Source organism: Pteropus medius, unplaced genomic scaffold, assembly GCF_902729225.1.
Source record: "Pteropus medius unplaced genomic scaffold, Ma_sr-lr_union100, whole genome shotgun sequence".
NCBI classification, from domain to species: Eukaryota; Metazoa; Chordata; class Mammalia; order Chiroptera; family Pteropodidae; genus Pteropus; species Pteropus medius.
The window spans coordinates 23,119,490-23,138,516 of NW_024355205.1; the positions used below are offsets into that span (position 1 = coordinate 23,119,490).

The 19,027-nt window shown below is 31.8% G+C and overlaps 1 protein-coding gene across 2 annotated transcripts in view; it reads left to right on the forward strand.

Moving 5' to 3' along the window:
* NCAM2 (neural cell adhesion molecule 2) overlaps positions 1–19,027 on the forward strand; it is a 407,496-nt gene that overhangs the window by 319,238 nt on the left and 69,231 nt on the right. For both annotated transcript variants that reach the window (XM_039857416.1, XM_039857415.1), the window contains exons 11-12: positions 3,698–3,794; positions 18,766–18,939. In XM_039857416.1, coding sequence (XP_039713350.1) covers positions 3,698–3,794; positions 18,766–18,939 — 271 coding nt within the window. The remainder of the gene's footprint in view (positions 1–3,697; positions 3,795–18,765; positions 18,940–19,027) is intronic.

Consider the following 19,027-nt stretch of genomic DNA (forward strand, 5'->3'; position numbering starts at 1 on the left):
GGCCCTTCCAGTTTATGATGCTTTCTTTCAGAACAATTGAGAATCTTTCGCAGACAGCCTTATTTAGCTAAACAGATGGTAGGTACATCTCCCCACTAATTCAATTTACATAAATTTTAAAAATTCCTATTTTGAAATACCACCTGATATCTGTACTGGGTTCACTCCAAAATATTCTTCTCATTGGTGCCATATTAACTCTTCTATCTGGTAATTGGACTTAGTAAAATGTTTGGTTGATAAAAGGATTTAGACATCACTTTCCCAAATGTTTGGATAACTGACAGATAATTAAGCCACTTTGTCTAAATCGATTTAAATTGATTTCTTTGTAATTGTATTAGACGAACTAGCTATTGGCTAATTGACATGGAGGTCAATTTCGGAAAGACATTTGGGCACATTTAACCTAAATTTTAGGTGTTTAACCACAGTTAAAAACTGAGGTTAGATTTCACTGAAGTTTTGCAGAATGTATTAGTGTGCTCGAGCTGTCGTAACAAAATAGCACAAATTGCATGGCTCAAACAACGGAAACCTCCCCCGCCCCCACCACATATTTCTGGAGGCTCGAAGTCGAAGACCAAAGTGCCAGAAATACTGGTTTCTGGTGAAACTTTTCTTTGTGTCTCTTCTTATTAAGACATCAGAACACACTCTATGCCCTCAGTTAACCTTAATCACCGCCTTATAGACCCTATCTCCAAATACAGTCATCTTAGTGGCCAGGGATTCAACTTATGAATTTTATGGAGGAATACAAGTCAGTCTCAACAGGTAAATATAAGTTTATGTTTCAGTGATAGACTAATCTGTAATTTCTGCTTTACTTTATCTTGCCACATTTAAGTTTCTGGGATAGCTCATAATTCTTCATAGTAAATATCAAGCAACATTTTATAAATCTGACATTTAAATATTTTATTTATAGAAGTCTCCAGTGTTACTTAATCTGTTGCCTAAATGGCATTCTTCCTTATCCCAAAGAGAAAATTAAGCAATTTTTGTTTGTTTTTCACATAGCTGGGTAATCTGTTGGTTAAAACATTGACCTTGAGTGTATACCATTTTTTCAAAAATAAATTTAAATCCTGAATAAAAGATATAAATGTGTAACTAACACAATTTAAAGACAGAATAAGACAAAATAACACTTAAAAAAGAAAAAGCAATAATAAGAAGGACTAATTTTAAATTAGTAGCAATTAATAGCATACGTAGTTGCTTGGGATAGTATATAATTATTAATTTTCATTTAGTAGTTATGATAATAGTCATATAATTATTAATTTTTTAGAACATAAAATATATAAAAAGTCAAGTTTACAATGAAGTTGTAAATAATAAGTTGGTCAATAATCATTTTTTGAATTGATTTTTAAATGCTTTTCCTTTTTCTTTGATTAAATATATATTCAAAATTTTAAATTTAGGAATTTTAAATATAAAATATTTTATAACTCCTTTGGGTTACCACCAATAAATGAATCTGTAAAGGTCATCAAAACTTTTTGTTAATGTTCCTGAGCACTCCTCTGAAATAAGACAACTATTCAATATACGGGCAAAAATCAATACAGTAGTTTATAATGGGTTGATTGGAATGATACTCTGCTTTACATCACCTGTATCATTGTTCCTTGCCCTAGTAAAGATAGTAATTGTTAAATAAGTGATTTTTTCACCATTAATACATACAAAGTGGAAATCAAGTCTTTGAAAGTGTAGGAAAAAGACTAGCAAGCTTTTTCATTAACATTGTGCTCTCAGCTTATACTGTGATGTTTAAAAGTACATTTGTTGATCTATTATATTCTGTCAAAGCCCAACATCTTAAGTGAATTTGAATTATTTTAACTGTATATTAAAACATGACAAGGTATATTATTAGTGTTCCTAGTACTTCCATGATAAATAGCTGCACTAATTTGCATATTTAAAACATTTAAATATTTTTAAATTACCATTTTATACCATATCTTTGTTACATATTATCTAATATTTTGAAAAACTCATCTATTATTTTGTCGTGCCGGGACTGGATATAAAACCACTTTGGAGTTTACCTTTATATCACTTTCTTAGAAAACACCAAATATGCTGCAAGTTACATAATTTGGCCACATTATGTCTAGATCTGTGTTTTTTGTTTTCTTTTTTTTAAAATATGTGCTACTAAAAAATACTAAGGGTATTTTATGTATTTGTTAATCATATAACATGATAAAAGAATTATTTATTTCATATTGAACTATAAAGATTTTATCTTTAATAGGTAAATTCCCAAGAAGTGAAAACAAAAGTGAACTGAGCCTTTTAAAAATCGTTCCAATGAAAATCAATATATTTAAATTACTTTATTATTCCTGAGGAGCTATATAATAGTGACAATTCTTTGTCATGGCAATCCTGTTTCTGCATTGTATTCAGGACATAGTCTTCTCTATGGAATATGCAAATAATTTTCTGATATGCCTGAAGAATAAGAAAAAAATTTTTGTCAAATTATTTTTCATTAGTAAAATTATTTTTGAATTAAATGTGCCTGGTTTATTAAAAACTAAATGTAAGTAAAACGAATATTTAATCACTTAGGAAAAAACTTTTAAGAGTTTTTAAAACTTCTAATCTTTAAACCTATGACTTATTCCTAGATGGACAGCTGACTAGAGAATGAATGACACAGCCTTTTCATACCCTTTCAGAATTACCATCTTCGATGGAACTCAAAATTGTACTTTTAGTTAATAGCCTCCCATTACCACAAAATCATTTTCCCCCTTTTGAGATAGAGTTGAAATTAACAGCAACTCTTGTTTTAAGCATATTCTCTCGTAATAATAGTTACTGGGATAGAAAATGTTGTCTATTACTGTCATCAAATCTCTTTTCGAATTGGTACTTTAGAATTTCAGTACATTAGAATTGCAGGGTTGGTCCCAATATTCAGCAATAGAATCCCAATAGGTTAACTTAATTATGGACTTCAAATATATAAGGATTTAAAGTCAGCTATGTTCTAACTAAAAGGAAAGAGAATGATAGGAATTGAATAGAAATGGAGACAAGTTACTGTTATTAGTTAGATATCAAGATCACAGGTCTGTCTTCAGGGATTGCTACACAAGGGCAATGTTTTCTCCAAAACACTGTCCTGGAGAGATTTTGTTTTTTAGAATAAATTTTTATCTTTCATTAATATTTTGCGATAAATAATATCATAAGAGGGAGAGATTTGATATTTTGAGCCTTTCTTGAACTTTATATCTGCCTGATCTTAAAGTGTTAACAATGCTTTTGGTGCAAGTTTTCTGTTTTCAAGTTCACATCTGTAGTAACTGCAGAATATATATTTTCAAACTATGTACTATTTTCTGAAATGTACATATATAAATATCTAATGATTTTTTTCTGTTCAATAGATGTAACAAAATGATGGCATTTATCTACTTTATCTACTTCATAAATTAATAGACAAATTATATTTACCTAGTCCTGTGGATAGTATAATTCCATAGATTACATCTAAAAAGGATTTTTATTACTTACTAATATTTACTTGATATAGAAAAAAGTTATGGCAAGGAGTTGTGATTATTAAACTTGTGTGAAGATGACAAGCGTACTAGAGTCTATTTTAAAACTTCAATGCTATTGTTTTAAAATAGTAAAACTTTTATTACTATAATTATTTTAGATTGCACCTACATCTGACAATGACTTTGGACGATATAACTGCACAGCCACAAACCGTATAGGAACAAGATTTCAGGAATATATTCTTGCTTTGGCTGGTAAGTATAGCACGATAATTTCTGAAAATCATACACTATTTCTGTAAGCAAATAACTTTTACATTTCAATAAGTCATGATTCAGGTTATTATTCTAAAAATGATATGGTGCTTAAAATTTTGGTAAGGTTGTATCTGACATATAGTGAGGACTTAGAATAAATTTACGGATCAAAATTGATTTTAAATCCTGATTCTAATTCCTCCAACTTTATAAGTAAAATATGTACGAAAGACGTAGAAAACGTCGTAAGAAATCAAATGATATTTATAGTAAGAATCCTGTCAAAAATTAAAATTAAAAGACACTTTGAGAGAAAAAAACTAAAATGAATATGTTTTAGTGTTCTAAACTTGAAAATAGAAATTATAAGCTTATTTTTAAGGAAATTAGAAAATTTAGAGTTATATAACTTTTTCAAAAGTCTCATGTTGTATGTATAAAAACACTACCTTGTACCCTAAAACTTAAAGATATAGAAATAATAACGTGTAGAGTAAATTTCTTTTTAACTAGAAATACAGCTATGTTTTAGTTATATATTTATATGTTATATATGCATACACACATATATATTTAAATTTGCCATTATGTTTTACAAGACTAATTAGAAATTGGGAAATATACATGTTTTATACTTTCTGTAGCTCAAATGATGCAAAAATGTGATTTGTCTTCCAAGATCAAGTAGATAAATATTAGAAAATTATTGAGTTGTTATGTTTTAATAGAATAAATAGTTTTCGTGAAAATAATTTAAAACATTTTCTAATTAGAGTTCTTATATATAACTACAATTTTACATTACATTATGAAAGCTATTTTTTATTCCTATGAAAATACATTTACAAAAGTCATGAAATTAATTATAAAAGCCAAAAAGAAATACAAAGCTCACAATACTCAAATTATTATGTAACTGGAAAACCTGTTATTGTCTAATTTAAGTTTTACTACACTGAGGAATAAGGGAGAGTAGGGATTATATGAAAGGGTTTTAGGGAAGAAAGCCAGAAGGAAGAAATTAAGGAGAGAAGGAGATAAGTGGGAAAAGGCTGGGGGTGTGGGGATAAAAGAAGGAAGGAAATAAACTAATATTTATTGTCTACCATAAAGTCATTAGAAAATCAATCTCAATGAAAATCATGGGAAGAAGACTCTACATTTAGGAATATGAATTCACCACTATACAAGCAAATTAAATTCTAGGAAAATGAAATGTGTTGTTTTATCAAAATTTAGTGATAATATATTGAATTATCATTTGTACTTATAAGAAACATTCACTACTCATATTAATTTTGAGCCTTACAAAATTAAATAATTTTTGTAATTAGTATGATCAATATATGTATATATAACTATAATATATATTATACACTATCGTATACTACATTTTTCGCAAACAATACAGTTTTCTATTTAAATAAAACTTGATAAATGACCAAAATTTATTTTAGTTTTTTAGATTTTATAATTCAAAAAATATATAAAAAAATAGAACATTATATAGATGAGATTTAAACAGTCTTATTAAATTCACTGGAAATATTTAATATTTATCACCTTCATATTTCACATTATTTACTTCAGTACTTTTCATTGAAAAACATATTTGATACCTATCATTCTAATGAAGATATAAAATAAGTGAGCTTCTCTCTGTCCAATCATAATAAAAAATAGAAAATGTGCCTTCAAGCTAAGAGACAGAATGTTATTGGAAATATTTTTGAATACTGCAATTCTCCTAATATGTCAAAATTTTGTGAAAAATTCAGGCTAAAAATTTGTTTTAAAAGAAGGTTGATTCAATTTAAATTGTTCTGAAGATATAAAAGTATATTAGACACTGTGATTTAGATAAGAAACATACACTGAAATATCAACACTTACATGTATGATTCCTTTGATGGGACCCCTTCATTTAATGCTTATAAAATCGTCTTTCCTGTAGAATCTGAACACTGCAAATCTAATGTGACTTTAAATTTAAAAAAGATAAATATTATATATAAATTTAATATTTCAAAATACATATTAGTATCACAGCTTAATATTTTATTCACCTATTTGGACTAATAAAAGATCAAGATTATTTAACATATAAAATTTTACACGTGTAACAGATTACTTTGCTTCCAAAGAGCAATAAATTAAAAGAGCCAAAATTTAGCATGAAATTATTTGCTACACATTCAGTGAAAAATGTAGCAAAAAGCTACCTTTTAACTTCTTTTTCTTCAAAAATCTTCTTTCTTTCCTCCTTTCTCCTTCCTTTCTTCCTTCCTTCTCTCCTTCTCTCCCTCCCTCCCTCCCTCCCTCCCTCCCCCTCCTTCCTTCCTTCTTCCTCCTTCCCTTCTGTCTCTCATTCTGAATAAATAAGTTCTACATCTGGGCAAGGTAGGCATCTGTATGAAGATAGGGTGAAGCACAGAAGCCTGTCACGGGGTGTCAGACCTCAAGCAGAGTGAATGGAATAGAAGGGGACTTCTGTTGTCTAGAGTGGGATGTTTTGGCCCAGGCAGAGTGTAAAAGCTATCTATGTGGTGTGCATGTGTGCGTGCGTGTGTGTGTGAGTGCGTGCGCGTGTGTGTTAGTTCAGCTATTTCTACAAAGAGCTTCTTTTTGCTTGGAATGTCACTTAGAAAATCATTTCTGAGCTCTATCTGCTGAGAGGACTTGAGAGTTGCAATATCCCAATAGCAAAGAGCATACCTGGTAGCCAGATTTTGGTTTCTAAATATCATTCTTCACTAATGTTAACCAGGGCTCCTAATAAAAATTGCTGATTCTAAAATTGGGACAGAGAAAATACAAGATAAGCCTGGAACAATACATCGTGCGATAAAGAAAGGGAAAAAAAAATTAAAGGAACATGTCAAAACATCCATAAGCCAAATGTAACAAACAGTGTAATATAAATTAATTCGGCTAAGGCTCATTAGTGGTTCTTAAAGCAAGTATGTGAAAGTTAGATTAAACAATATACATATAAATAGTTTTAAAGTAGAAGATCCCACTTTTATTAAAGGATCAAAGTTAACATCACTAGTAATGAGAAAATTAAACTTGGATACTACTAGAAAGAGGCATCAGGAAGAACACAGAATAACTACTGTGATAGTCATGCCAAAAATGCATAATCAAAATCTAGTAAGAGGAAATATGAGACAAATACAAATTGAGGTACTGTATACAAAATCACTAGTATTCCAATTGTCAAAACCATGAAAATAAAGGAATGATCAAAGAAGCTTCCCAGACTAAAAGACAGTAAAGAAAAATAAATAATAATAATAAATAAAAAGAATAAAAAAGAATATAAATAATAATAATAATTATTATTATTATTACTATATGCCATGCATGCATCTTTTGTTATAAATAATATTATTGGAATGATGGATAAAATTTGATTGAAGTCTTTGGATTATACGGCAGTTTAATTGTTTTCTAGAGCTTATGTAGAAAAATGTTTTGTCTTAGTTAAGACGTGCTAAAGTTGGCATCATGTCAACTTACTCTAAATGTTTCAGATAAGAATAAGTTCTATGTAATATTCTTGCAAATTTTTATAAATAGGAAATTATTTTAAGAGAAAAATAAAAAAAGAAACTAAAGGCAATAAACAAGTATGCATAAAATAAAGTAACTTTAGAAAAGCATCATAACTTGATTGTGAACATAGGTATTATTCTTAATAAATTCATTCTTATCTTTTTTGTGTATGCATATATAGTTTCATATATGTAATTCTGCAAATGATTTTAAAATATTAAAAATAACATCTTTACATATTAAATAATTATTCACAGACAAATGGTATTTTGAAATATGCAGGTGAAATTATTTATTTTAAAATAGAGCAATTTATTTAGACATCTCTTTTCAATCTCTTAATAGTATGATGATAGGATAGTTTTTAACAATGGAGATATAGTCTTTATTTAGTAACAGCACAAATATAAACGAGTATAAAATTTGGCATACAGACACCACTTAAGAGCTCGATATTTCACCTGGATGCCTCTCACTTCTTTTGTCATTGTCTCTGTGGTGAAAATAACAGGTGGATAAATTTCTAGTAAGAAGACAGGAGTTATTTGCTATACTGAATTGAGTTGTCATTATCATAATTCTCGTAGCTCCAGAAAGTACATGAGATGTTATTGTTCCTATTTTACAGAAGAAATATACATTCAGAAATTAGGCAACGATATATAACAACACAGTTTGTTATTATCATACCTGCTATTATTATCATTTAAAGAATGAATAGGATAAAATATTGACTAGATCAAAATGACCCTGTGAGCAAAGCATCAGCCTGAGTGTGTCATCCTTGTTTGTGGCATTTCCTACACGTGATCTTAATGGGTCAAGTTCTTTTTTAAAAAATATTCTCACAACTAATACTAAGGAACCTGAGATTGTTCACTTCTCTAATGATATTAAAAAAAAAAAATTAGTCCAGTCTTCTTGGACCTTTTCCCATCTTTAGAAAATTGAAATAAATACTTTTTACATAATCTTATAGGAAATACAAGATATTTTTCACATGTATTTGCTAGCCAATTTTGTATTAACTTTTTACCAAAATGTCAAATACAAATACAATTAGAGACTCAGAGACAGAAAGAGAGAGAGAGAGAGAGATGTTTTTACAAAGACTTCACCATGACATTTTTCTTTTTTTTAATGTATCTCTGAGGTGATAATCTTGCTTTCTAGCTAGGAAGCATACTTTCTTTTTCTTATTTAAATACATATCTATCTTGGAGCAAATTAAAAATGTAGAACACATAAGTGTAAATTAAATTGTAACCATGTAATTAATAATTATAATTCCTTCCTTATAGTTTTCTACTTCTAATAGACCATGATCTGACAAGGCATTCTGTATATTTATATGCATATATTTTTTAAAGTTTTTCTTAAAAGACTTTTACTCTAACTTTTAAACTTCATCTAATGATTTCATTCATAATTTTCTTAACTTTCTTAATTTCATTATTGGGGAGAGGGCACCTGTCTGATGGTGGTTTAAGTACTCCATAGAAGTTATTTCAAGATAAAACTGTTGTGAGGACTAAGTGAGGAAATTAATTCAAAGTACTAGTACACGGCATATATTCAACAAATTAGCTAGCCACTATTATGGTCAAATTATAGTTGATATTGGTCATTTTTGGATACAAGTCAATTTGCTCTTGTCTTTTTATATATAAATCTAGACATTGTAGACCAGTGCATACTAAAATTGAATAATGGGATAATGACCTCAGCTATTTTGCCACTTTTATTTTTCCTTCTGGTGTCTTGTCCTACACCTTTTTCACCAAAAAAAAAAAGAAAAGAAAAAAAAGAAAGAAACGAACAAAAAAATCCCTGCTCTTAAGTGAGGTCTCTCATGCTATGCTTCACAATTGATTTTTTTTTTTAAACCTCAGTTCAGGACTCTGTACTTAGCCCATTTAATCTCATCTTGTCAGTTTTGGCTCATCTTTTTAACCTACTAAGACCCTGTCAAATTCAATGTTTTAGCTCTCTTTCAAGATTGATTCAATTCACAAATATCATGAAACAGTCATCTGTATTTTCACCTAAGTCAAGGATAAGCCTATACAAGTCATGTTTGAGAATAGAGACATGCTCACAGGTTAAGCTGGGTCAATTGAAGAGAATTCTGTAGATATGAAATTATAGTCCATCTTCTTGTCCTTGTACCCAGACTGAATTTTATCCAGAGCCTTGTTCCATAAAATTTGAAAGCAAGTTAAACTTTTGAAAACATCTTCAACTGAATATAAAGCCAGGTTTTTTGTTTTTTGTTTTGTTTTGTTTTGTTTTGTTTACATGATCTGTTTTATTCTCTAGCTTGGAAAAATCTGTGTCTCATTTCTTTTTTAGAAACTATGAGACAAACTTTTGTGTGTCTACAGAAATTATTTATGGCATTCCTTTATTTTTCTAATTCCTGTGGTCCTCTGAAAAAAAAGAAATTAGGATAGCTACATATTATTTTTAGGGAATTCATGCTTTCATCAATTCCTAATAATCTATTAAATCATTCACACTACAGATATATAGTAAGTTTCTAGTAGGTTCTAGGCACTGTTCTAGATCTTAGAAATCTGAAGATAAATAACATATGGCACCCGATTTTTACAAATAAGAGTAAAAAAGAAACAGGTTTCAATAGAAGTGGCAAATCAAATGCCTGGGGATACAAAATGAAATTACAATTAGAGCTCTTGGATAAAGCTTCAAACAGGTATCAATTTTTGAGACAGGTATGAAAGAATTAATAGAAACAGGTCCTGAGAAGAAGAAAAGGAAAGATAGAAAGAATCAGGTGACTGTATAAAGGTACCTTGCTGTGAAAAAAATGTGGGCAGTGAAGAAATGAGGCATTCCATTAAAAGGTGGTAAGAGATTGATTACATTACAGATCTCCTTTATAATATTCATCATTTCTACATTCTGTTATATCATGTATACAGCAAGGGAAGTTTGGAGTTTTCAGTTAGAAACCAACGTGATCAATTTATAATGAACAGCCATCTTGATAACATTGTGGAGACAGATTTCAACATAGCCAATTTCTATGTTTCTCTAAATAGCCCAAGATGTATAAATGTAAACTCAAATATCCTAAAATAATCTCCCCTATTTCAGAAAAGAGCTCTCTCCACAGATTGCCCCTCATCTCTAAACATTCGAAGCATATCTCATCTTTGTATTTACTATTTTCTCCCCCTAGTATTTTCATAGGAATCATGTTCTTCTCCTTTAAGTACTTGGTCAAATATTACTTTATTTTTTTTTTTTTTTCATCACTTTCCCCTCTTCATCTATCCTACTTCAAGTTCAGCTTTCCCACCTAAGCTTCTGTCTCTGCCTGTCTGTATGATAAAAACCTTAGCCACCTTTGGTAAGCAAATGCCGTGCTGCTGTATACTGTCTGTCAGTGCCTGAAGGATTGCAGAGGCCCCTGGGAGTAGAGGGTGGGCCCTGGTGCAGCGGAGCCCAGCACCTTGGCTGGATACTGACAGCTTCACCTCTGCAGGCATTCATGGGGAGAGTGGCTGGGCCCACCGTTTGACCGGCCTGTGTCCATTCACATGGGCTCGGGGTTGTGGGCTTACCACCAGCCAGAAGCTCTCCTTCAATAAATACCCTTTAAAATAACTCTGGCTTTGTCTGTTTTTCTTGTGGAGGCCCAAGGGATGCCAGGTGCCTCCTTTCCCTCTCCTATTGCTTTGGCTTCTGCTGTAAAGAGAATAATAAAACTGTTTTATAGAGAGGGGAAGCTTGAGTCTTTAATTAAGAAGGATGCAGAGCCAAAGGGCCTTGAGCAATCCTGCTGTCAGATGGGCAAGGGACAAGTCACTTTTATAGTAAGGATATTCTTGTCAACATGATTAAAAATTATAACACTCCAATCCAAGTAAATGGTTTGCTTGTCCTTTGGAATGATGAATATCAATGTAAAAATTATTTTTTAAATGTTGATTTGTTTAGTTTTGTTTTTTGTTTCTTGCCACAGTGGAAAATAACTTTAAAAAAATCATCTCACCCTTATAAATCCTTTCAGCTATGGCATCATTTCTCTGCTCCCCCATCCTCCCTTAACTCTATTTGCCATACCTAATTACTCTCCCCTCATTCTGTCACAAACTATTGCAGTTAGGTTTTCACCTCCGCTGCTCAGTAAAACTCGCTATTGTCAAGGTCTCGACTGTTGACCTTCTCATGCTCAATCCAGTGGTGAATTCTCAAACCTCATAATTCCTGATCTAGCAGCAGAGCACTACCCAAGTGGTTGTGTCTTTCCCTGGAATCGTCTTCACAACCTCCAGCTTGGCTAGAATATCACCATGCCTCCCTGGTTTTCCTCACACCTCATTGGCCTCTCCGTGTGGTTTCCTTTGCCAGTTGTTCCATATTTCTCTGGACTTTTAAAAATCACTATGCCTTAGTTTTTTGAACTCTTTTATTTTATACATAGTCGCATCCTTACTATTCTTCTAAATTGGTATGGATTACCACCTATATTCTAAGAACTTCAGTTTGGATCTTTTTCCTAAATGCTATGCTTTATATCCAGCCGCTTAATTCCCTCTCTGCCTAGATGGTCTATAAACAATGCAAAGGTTTAGATGTCCAGATGTCTAAATGTAACCTCCTATACTCACCTTTACATATCTTCCTTTTGTGTTATTTTCTATCTCAGTAAGTGGCAATTGTCTCTTTCCAGTTGTTCAGGTCAAAGAACTCACAGTCATCTTTCGATCTACTTGAAAAGTATTTCCAGAGTCCCATTGTTCTCATGAAATCAAGCTCTATATTTTAGTTGTTTTTGTTTGTTTTGTTTTGCTTTGCTTTTAATGTGGATTGTTGCATAAACTCCTAAACTGTTCTTCCTGCTTTGGCCTATGCCCCTCTAGAGTGTAGTTTAAATAAAAAATGAAGACTGCTCCTTATTATTAAAACAAAAATTAAAGCATAATAATCTGCTCAAAGTATTTTAGTGGCTTAGCATTTTGTTCAGAGATGAAGCCATTGTGATTATTAAGGCCTATCAGACTTCACAAGATTTTCCCCAACTTCCTTCACTGGCCTTATCTCAACTCCATCTCCTTCACCCCTACCTTGGTCCTGTTGCTCTCCACAGATTGCCTGCTTCTTTAAACACCTACAGTATATTTCATCTTTGTAGATACTGTTTTCTCTCTCTAGCATTTTTATACATCACTTTTTTTCTCCTTTAGGTCCTTAGTCAGATATTATTTTTTATGGCAAAGATATTTTTGTCCACCCAATTTAAAATTGCAACACTTTAACTCTTCTCTCTGAACTATCTTTCTTCCTTGATATATATGTGCCCCAATATTTCTAATAAATAACATATATTATAATTACTTTTATATAATTAGAATATAACTTCCATAAGAATGGTCGTTGTCTCATGTTTACCCTCAAACATAGAAAATTGTCTGGCTCATATTAGATTTAGATGAATTATTGGATGTATAAAGGATAAGTGTGTTTAAATGGTTTACTTATGAGTCATAATTGATATAGCCAATTAATAATGGTATATATGAGTTCATGACTTGTGATAAGGATAAAGGACATGGGTGTATTTGAGAAAATAATTTCCATTGATACCTCAGTAGGAAATGAATGCTGGATTATTTTAAATTAATTGGTGGACTTAAAAATTTATGAACAAATAAAGTTAAAAGCAGTTATTCAGAGAGCTAGTATAACTACCTGTGAGGAGAACAATTTAAACATATGTGATCAAATACTATGGAAAAATCAATAGAATAATTATTTGAATTTGGCAATTTCACTATAAGATGAATAGTGAAATGAGAATGAATTTATAGGGTTTCAGGTGTGTTTTAGATTGGCTATCATGTTAGATTAAGCTCACAATTGATGTAGGAAAAATATATATAAATATATATAAAATCTTATTGGAAATAAAGCAGCCACTTGGAGCAGAAATAGATGGAACCCATCACAGCACCTTGCAACAGAAACTGTGTGACTATACTATGGTGTACAGATTCCAGCTGCTACCATCATTCACATCTGCAGGTCTTCTTGTTCTCACACACTTTCTCAGAAAAGTGGGAATGGCATTCACATTTTTTCAGCATTCTAACCCACTTTCATGCTTGTGTCAACCTTAGTGCCTCCATGGCACTTAGAACCATAGCAGCCCTTGAGTCTGGGAAATGAAGATTTTAGCCCTTTACCACTTATGGTAAGAGAGTATAGCTTAGATGATAGAAATGGATGTGGAATATTAGTAGATAGCTAGGGTAGTGTTTAAAACACCATTCTTAATACTTCCAGTAAAGGCAGGTTGATGAATATCAAACTCTTCCAATTGGCCTATGTTTAGCAGTACCACATCCTTATCTGAGTCAGTGACTCTGAATCATACCTTAGTTGCCAGCTTCCAGCATCCTAGAAAATCAAATTCCCAGAAGTAAAGATGCCAGTGCAGAAATTAGGAACAACCTATTCAAACAGTGTGACATGGAAACCAAGAGTTTGTTACTTGAGAAGAGAGTAGGACTGAAGAAAGTTCGTCATTGGAGAGATTGTTATATTTTGACAATATGACTAAAAATCTGAAAGAAAAGAGCTGATCATGCCATGTTTTGAAGAAGGGAAAAGTAAAATGAATGTTGCTTAGAGGTAGAGGATTTGCCTTGGATAAAGGAGAGCAGACTGCCATTGTAGGGTTTTCCAATGATAGGGTGCAATACGACTGCTTGATCACTTCTGTTTACACTTTTGATATTGAGATCTGTTTATTTGCTGGGAATTGAGAATGCAGTGGTGGTAGAGAGTATAAAGAGCTAAAACACACACACATACACAACTAATCCTTTGTGTCATCGTCTTCAACATATTATACTCTGTTTATTCTGAAGCCTGAGAAAATACTGTTTTATAATTCCATGATTCATCTTCATTTTAAAAATGTTACTTAAAAATTTACTCATCCAAGATCTCATTGGCACATTATATTCATTAATTCCCTTCCTTTTGTTCCATATGAGTATTTTAGGCATATACTTTGATAATTTTTCTTTATAGAGTATATCTTTACTTTGGGATGTTTTTTTGTTGAACAGAGGAACATAATATTTGATGTACTATTTCAAAGCTGTTTCTAAATATCTATGTATACATCTGATTATTACCCTCTTCCTTTTTCTTAAGGCTTCATGTACTTCCACTTAACTTATTAGTTTCTCTTTATTTAATTATATTATTTTATTTTATCAGAATTAAAGTCAGAGGAGGAACTCCTTCCATTGTTCTGCTACCTCTTACAAGATAAAATAATCACCAAGGCAGACTTTTTCTGTTCTCATATTTATACTTTGATCAAATTATGACTTCAGGAATATGTATACATATCAAAAGATTTATCAACATTATTTATATACTGACAGCAAGTTTAAAGTAAGGATAATATTTGCGAATGCTCAGTGATCTATATTCATCAATTTATCCTCACAATAGCAACTTTAATATTGGTGTTATTGTTGCCATTTGGTTTATGAGGAGAATGAAACCCAGTGAGTTTAACTTGTATAGGTTCATACAACAGCTCCAGAGATTACCCCCATGTTGTACATGCATTTGTAAGCTGATCCTCAGTATTGATATCTGTTACCAAATATTTGACTAAAATATTGATATATGTCAATGGATACAAAATCATGTGGTAGAAGAAGGATGGTTTTCAGGGAGGACAACAAAAACTGTAATGACTAACATTTATTAAGTGCTTAGAGTCTTTCAGGGTTTGATTTAAGTGCTCTATAAGACTCGATACTTATAGCGACCCTAGCAGTGGATATTATTCATATTTTCATTGCAGAGAGAAAAATAGTGTTCTTCGAAAAGATTAAGGGGCTTGTCTAAGGTTGACAGGAGCAAGGCTAAACTTTGGATCCTTAGATTCTGATGATACATATTCAGTCTACACTAGTACTACTAGAGGTGAAAAGTCAATAAAGAAATATGTGTTTTCACAATTGTATTTATTCATTCAATGATGGGTGGTATTCATTAATTATTGAGATGGAAGATGCTGAGAAGTAGTTTAGAAAAATATGCTAATAATAATGGGAGCATTGTGTATGAAATTTGACACATGGGGCTGTGTTTGTTAGTCTTTTACAGTGTGATCTGTTTGCATATACCCATTGAGGTTAGATAATTCAGGATCTTGAAAGCCAGAGTGAAAGTCTAAGTTGGATATTGTAAGGAAGAGGAAGCTCCTCAATACCCATCTCAGGGAAGTGACGTGATTAGAGTGGTACTTTAGAAAGATTGATGTTGCATTTACACACCATATGGATTGAAATTTTCTGGCATGTCCAATAGCAAAGGAAGCCTAGAGCCACAAATGGCAATACAGGCAGAGGCAGAGAGGGCTTGGGCTTGGGAGCTAACAGTGGAAACGGGAAGGAAGAGATGGATGCAAGAATTATGATATGGGAAAGATGAAAATAACTTTGTGAATAATTGTGATGTATAGGAAATGTAGAATCAAGGATAAAAATGATTATAACAATTTAGAGAGTGGAGAGAATTGGAGATGTTAGTTTTAGGCATATCAGACACTATTTCCTTGGATATATTCTGTATCTTTGTATATTTTTAATTTTAATTCATTATAAACTTCCTGAGGACTGAATATATTCTATTTACTTTTCTCAGTGTTACATGTACATAAGTATGTGTGCATCTATAAACAGGTAATAATTTAGTAGTCTGTGTAAGTGGTTGGACATATCAAATCAGAACATATAAAAAAAAGTTTAGGAAGATACTAGAGGTACATATCATAAGTATACCTTTTCTTTAAGACAAATAACAGAAAGAGGAGGCCAACAAAAAATAAATGTAAATTAAAAGCGACGGTAACAGTCAGCAGGTTTGAAAATAGACTATGGCTATTTCTAGACTAGTTGGCTAGAGAAAGATACCCACTGGCCCATGATTGGTGGTGGCACCATTGGAGTAAGAGAAAAAGAATCTTTTATTATCTGGAGGTGTATCACGTCAGGGTGCACAGCTTAGCAATGGCATGTACCTCTACGGACAGAGTAAGAACCAAGGACCATGCCCTATGGTCGAAGGTGAGAATCCCAAGGGGAATCACATTTCTTCCCCCTCCCCCATTACTCAGCAACTTTCCTTTTGAAATGTATAATCAAACTGAAAATTATCATTGTTGTGATGTCCAGCTTAGACTTAGTCGATATTAGAGAGTCACCAGCACCGAGTAAAGACTTAGCAGTCTTATTAAGAACAATCTCTGTGTGTGTGTGTGTGTGTGTGTGTGTGTGTGTGTGTTCCTCTTCTACAAACATTAGTTCAAACTTCCAGATAAAATTATCCTACAATTATAAACTAGGGATTAAAGAAACATAAAAACCATGATAATGTTTAGGTCTGACAGCTTGAAGAGATGATTTTGATAATTTGATTCTTTTTATTTCCAGATAAGATTTTAATAGCAAAATGACTTTGAGATGCATCACTATCCTACATATTTATTTCCAAACCTGAGTGTTATAACATAATGCACTTCATAGGATCTTTAAATAATTCGCTGTTACTATTTAGAGCTGAAATGTACACTGTTGTGTTTCTTTACAACATTCACATCCAAAAGCCATAAACCTGCCCTCCTGACTCTTTCCCAGTACCATTTATAAGGCAGAGTTTTTATGTGATCTATCAGTGCTCTCTTTTAACTCTAGCAAATATAGCATATTTGACTTTTGACAGTCATTAATTTTCTATGAATGTTTGTTTCTGAACAGAAATTCTTTTACTACATTATTTTCAATCAAGATTTTTTTCTTTTTGTTCTCATAAAGGTAATTCTAGAGATAAAATAACTTATGTATATTTTATATAATACATAATGGGTGTTAGTTATATGCCATCGAGTCAGCTCCGACTCCCGGCGACTCTACCAATGAGTGATGCCCACAGTGTCTTGTCCTCAACAGCCCTGCTCAACTCCTATAGACTCATGCCTATGGTGTCTTTTATGGAGTCAGTCCATCTCATATCTGGTCTTCCCCCTTTTCCTGCTGCCTTCTTTTTTACCCCAGCATTATTGTCTTTTCCAAAGAACCTTGCCTTTTCATGATGTACTGGAATAGGACAGATTCAGTTTTGTCATTTTTGCCTCCAGCAATGATTGAGGTTTAGTTTGCTCGAGGATCCACTTGCACATTTTTTCTGGCAGTCCAGAATATCTGTAGAGCTCTCTTCCAACACGTATTTCAAATGAATCAATTTTTTCCTATCAGTCTTCTTCACTGTCTAACTTTTGCATCCATACATAGTAATTGAGAATATGAGGGTCTGTGTGATCTTAGCCTTGGTCTCTATGGACATATCTTTGCTCTGGTGATCTTCCCTGTTTCTTCCATTTCTGCTCTTCTAACTCTCAGCCGTCACTTGATTTCCTAATTATATGTAAATTTTCAAACTTTATGGTTATTTGCAATATGATATTAAAAAGAGAGAGAGATTGAGAGACAGAAACAAAGATAGAGAGATATTTTTAATGTTTAACGTGTCTCTGATCATGTTTCTGGAGTAGAGGTTTCATTAATTTTCTCATTGAGACATATTTGTCTCTTATTTTCTCCTTTTGCTTGTTTGGACTTTCAGATAATTTTTTAATAAAATTATGTATAGTAGAAAAGAAATTAAGGTCACACTCAGGATATCTTATTGAGCTTGAATAATGTAAGTAATGGATTGACACAAAAACACACACGAGAATGAGTTTATAGTTGTTTCTTAAATACAGAGATTAAAATTTAAATATCTCAGCTAATTATTATTATTAAATAATACATAAGTGAAATTAGAACATATAGTTTGCAGTTTTATCTAGTTCATAGTGACATTTTCTCTAAATATAACACTTGGCACAAATTTGTTAATGTTATATTAATAAACAAAAAGAAAACCTCACATTTTCATAAGAGATAATTATTTATGCTAATGATTCAATAAAATCTTTATTTCTTATTGTGTTTAATTATACCTGTATTCCCTCTCACTCCTCTCTCTCATGAGCTTATTTTCCTTGAATGCAAGTAAAATGCTTATATTGTATAGAAAAGGCAGAAGTAAAATTATTCTCTCAATAAACAAAATTTGATATTGAATGTTTTACTATTTTTTTGTTATGGTAGTAAAGATTGACTAGTGTATACTTTCTTGAAATTTAAGGAGATCACTCAGCAGTTTATGCAAGCTTTGTAATTCAAATATATTGAGTTTATAAGTAGCAATATTTCTTTATTTCTAATTCTCAGAATACCCTAAGTCTTAGTAATGGTCATCTACATTACCTGGGTTATATTTCTTTTGTTTTGTTCCTTTGTAGATGTGCCATCCAGTCCCTATGGAGTAAAGATTATAGAGCTGTCACAGACCACAGCTAAGATTTCTTTCAATAAGCCAGATTCCCATGGAGGTGTGCCTATCCATCACTATCAAGTGGATGTCAAAGAAGTGGCATCAGAAACCTGGAAAATAGTACGCTCCCATGGAGTTCAAAGTGAGTCAATGATTTCAAAGTGTGCTAATTCAAGCTGATCATAAATATACCTGTGTGGTTAGCTTTTTATTTCCTTCAACCTATACTT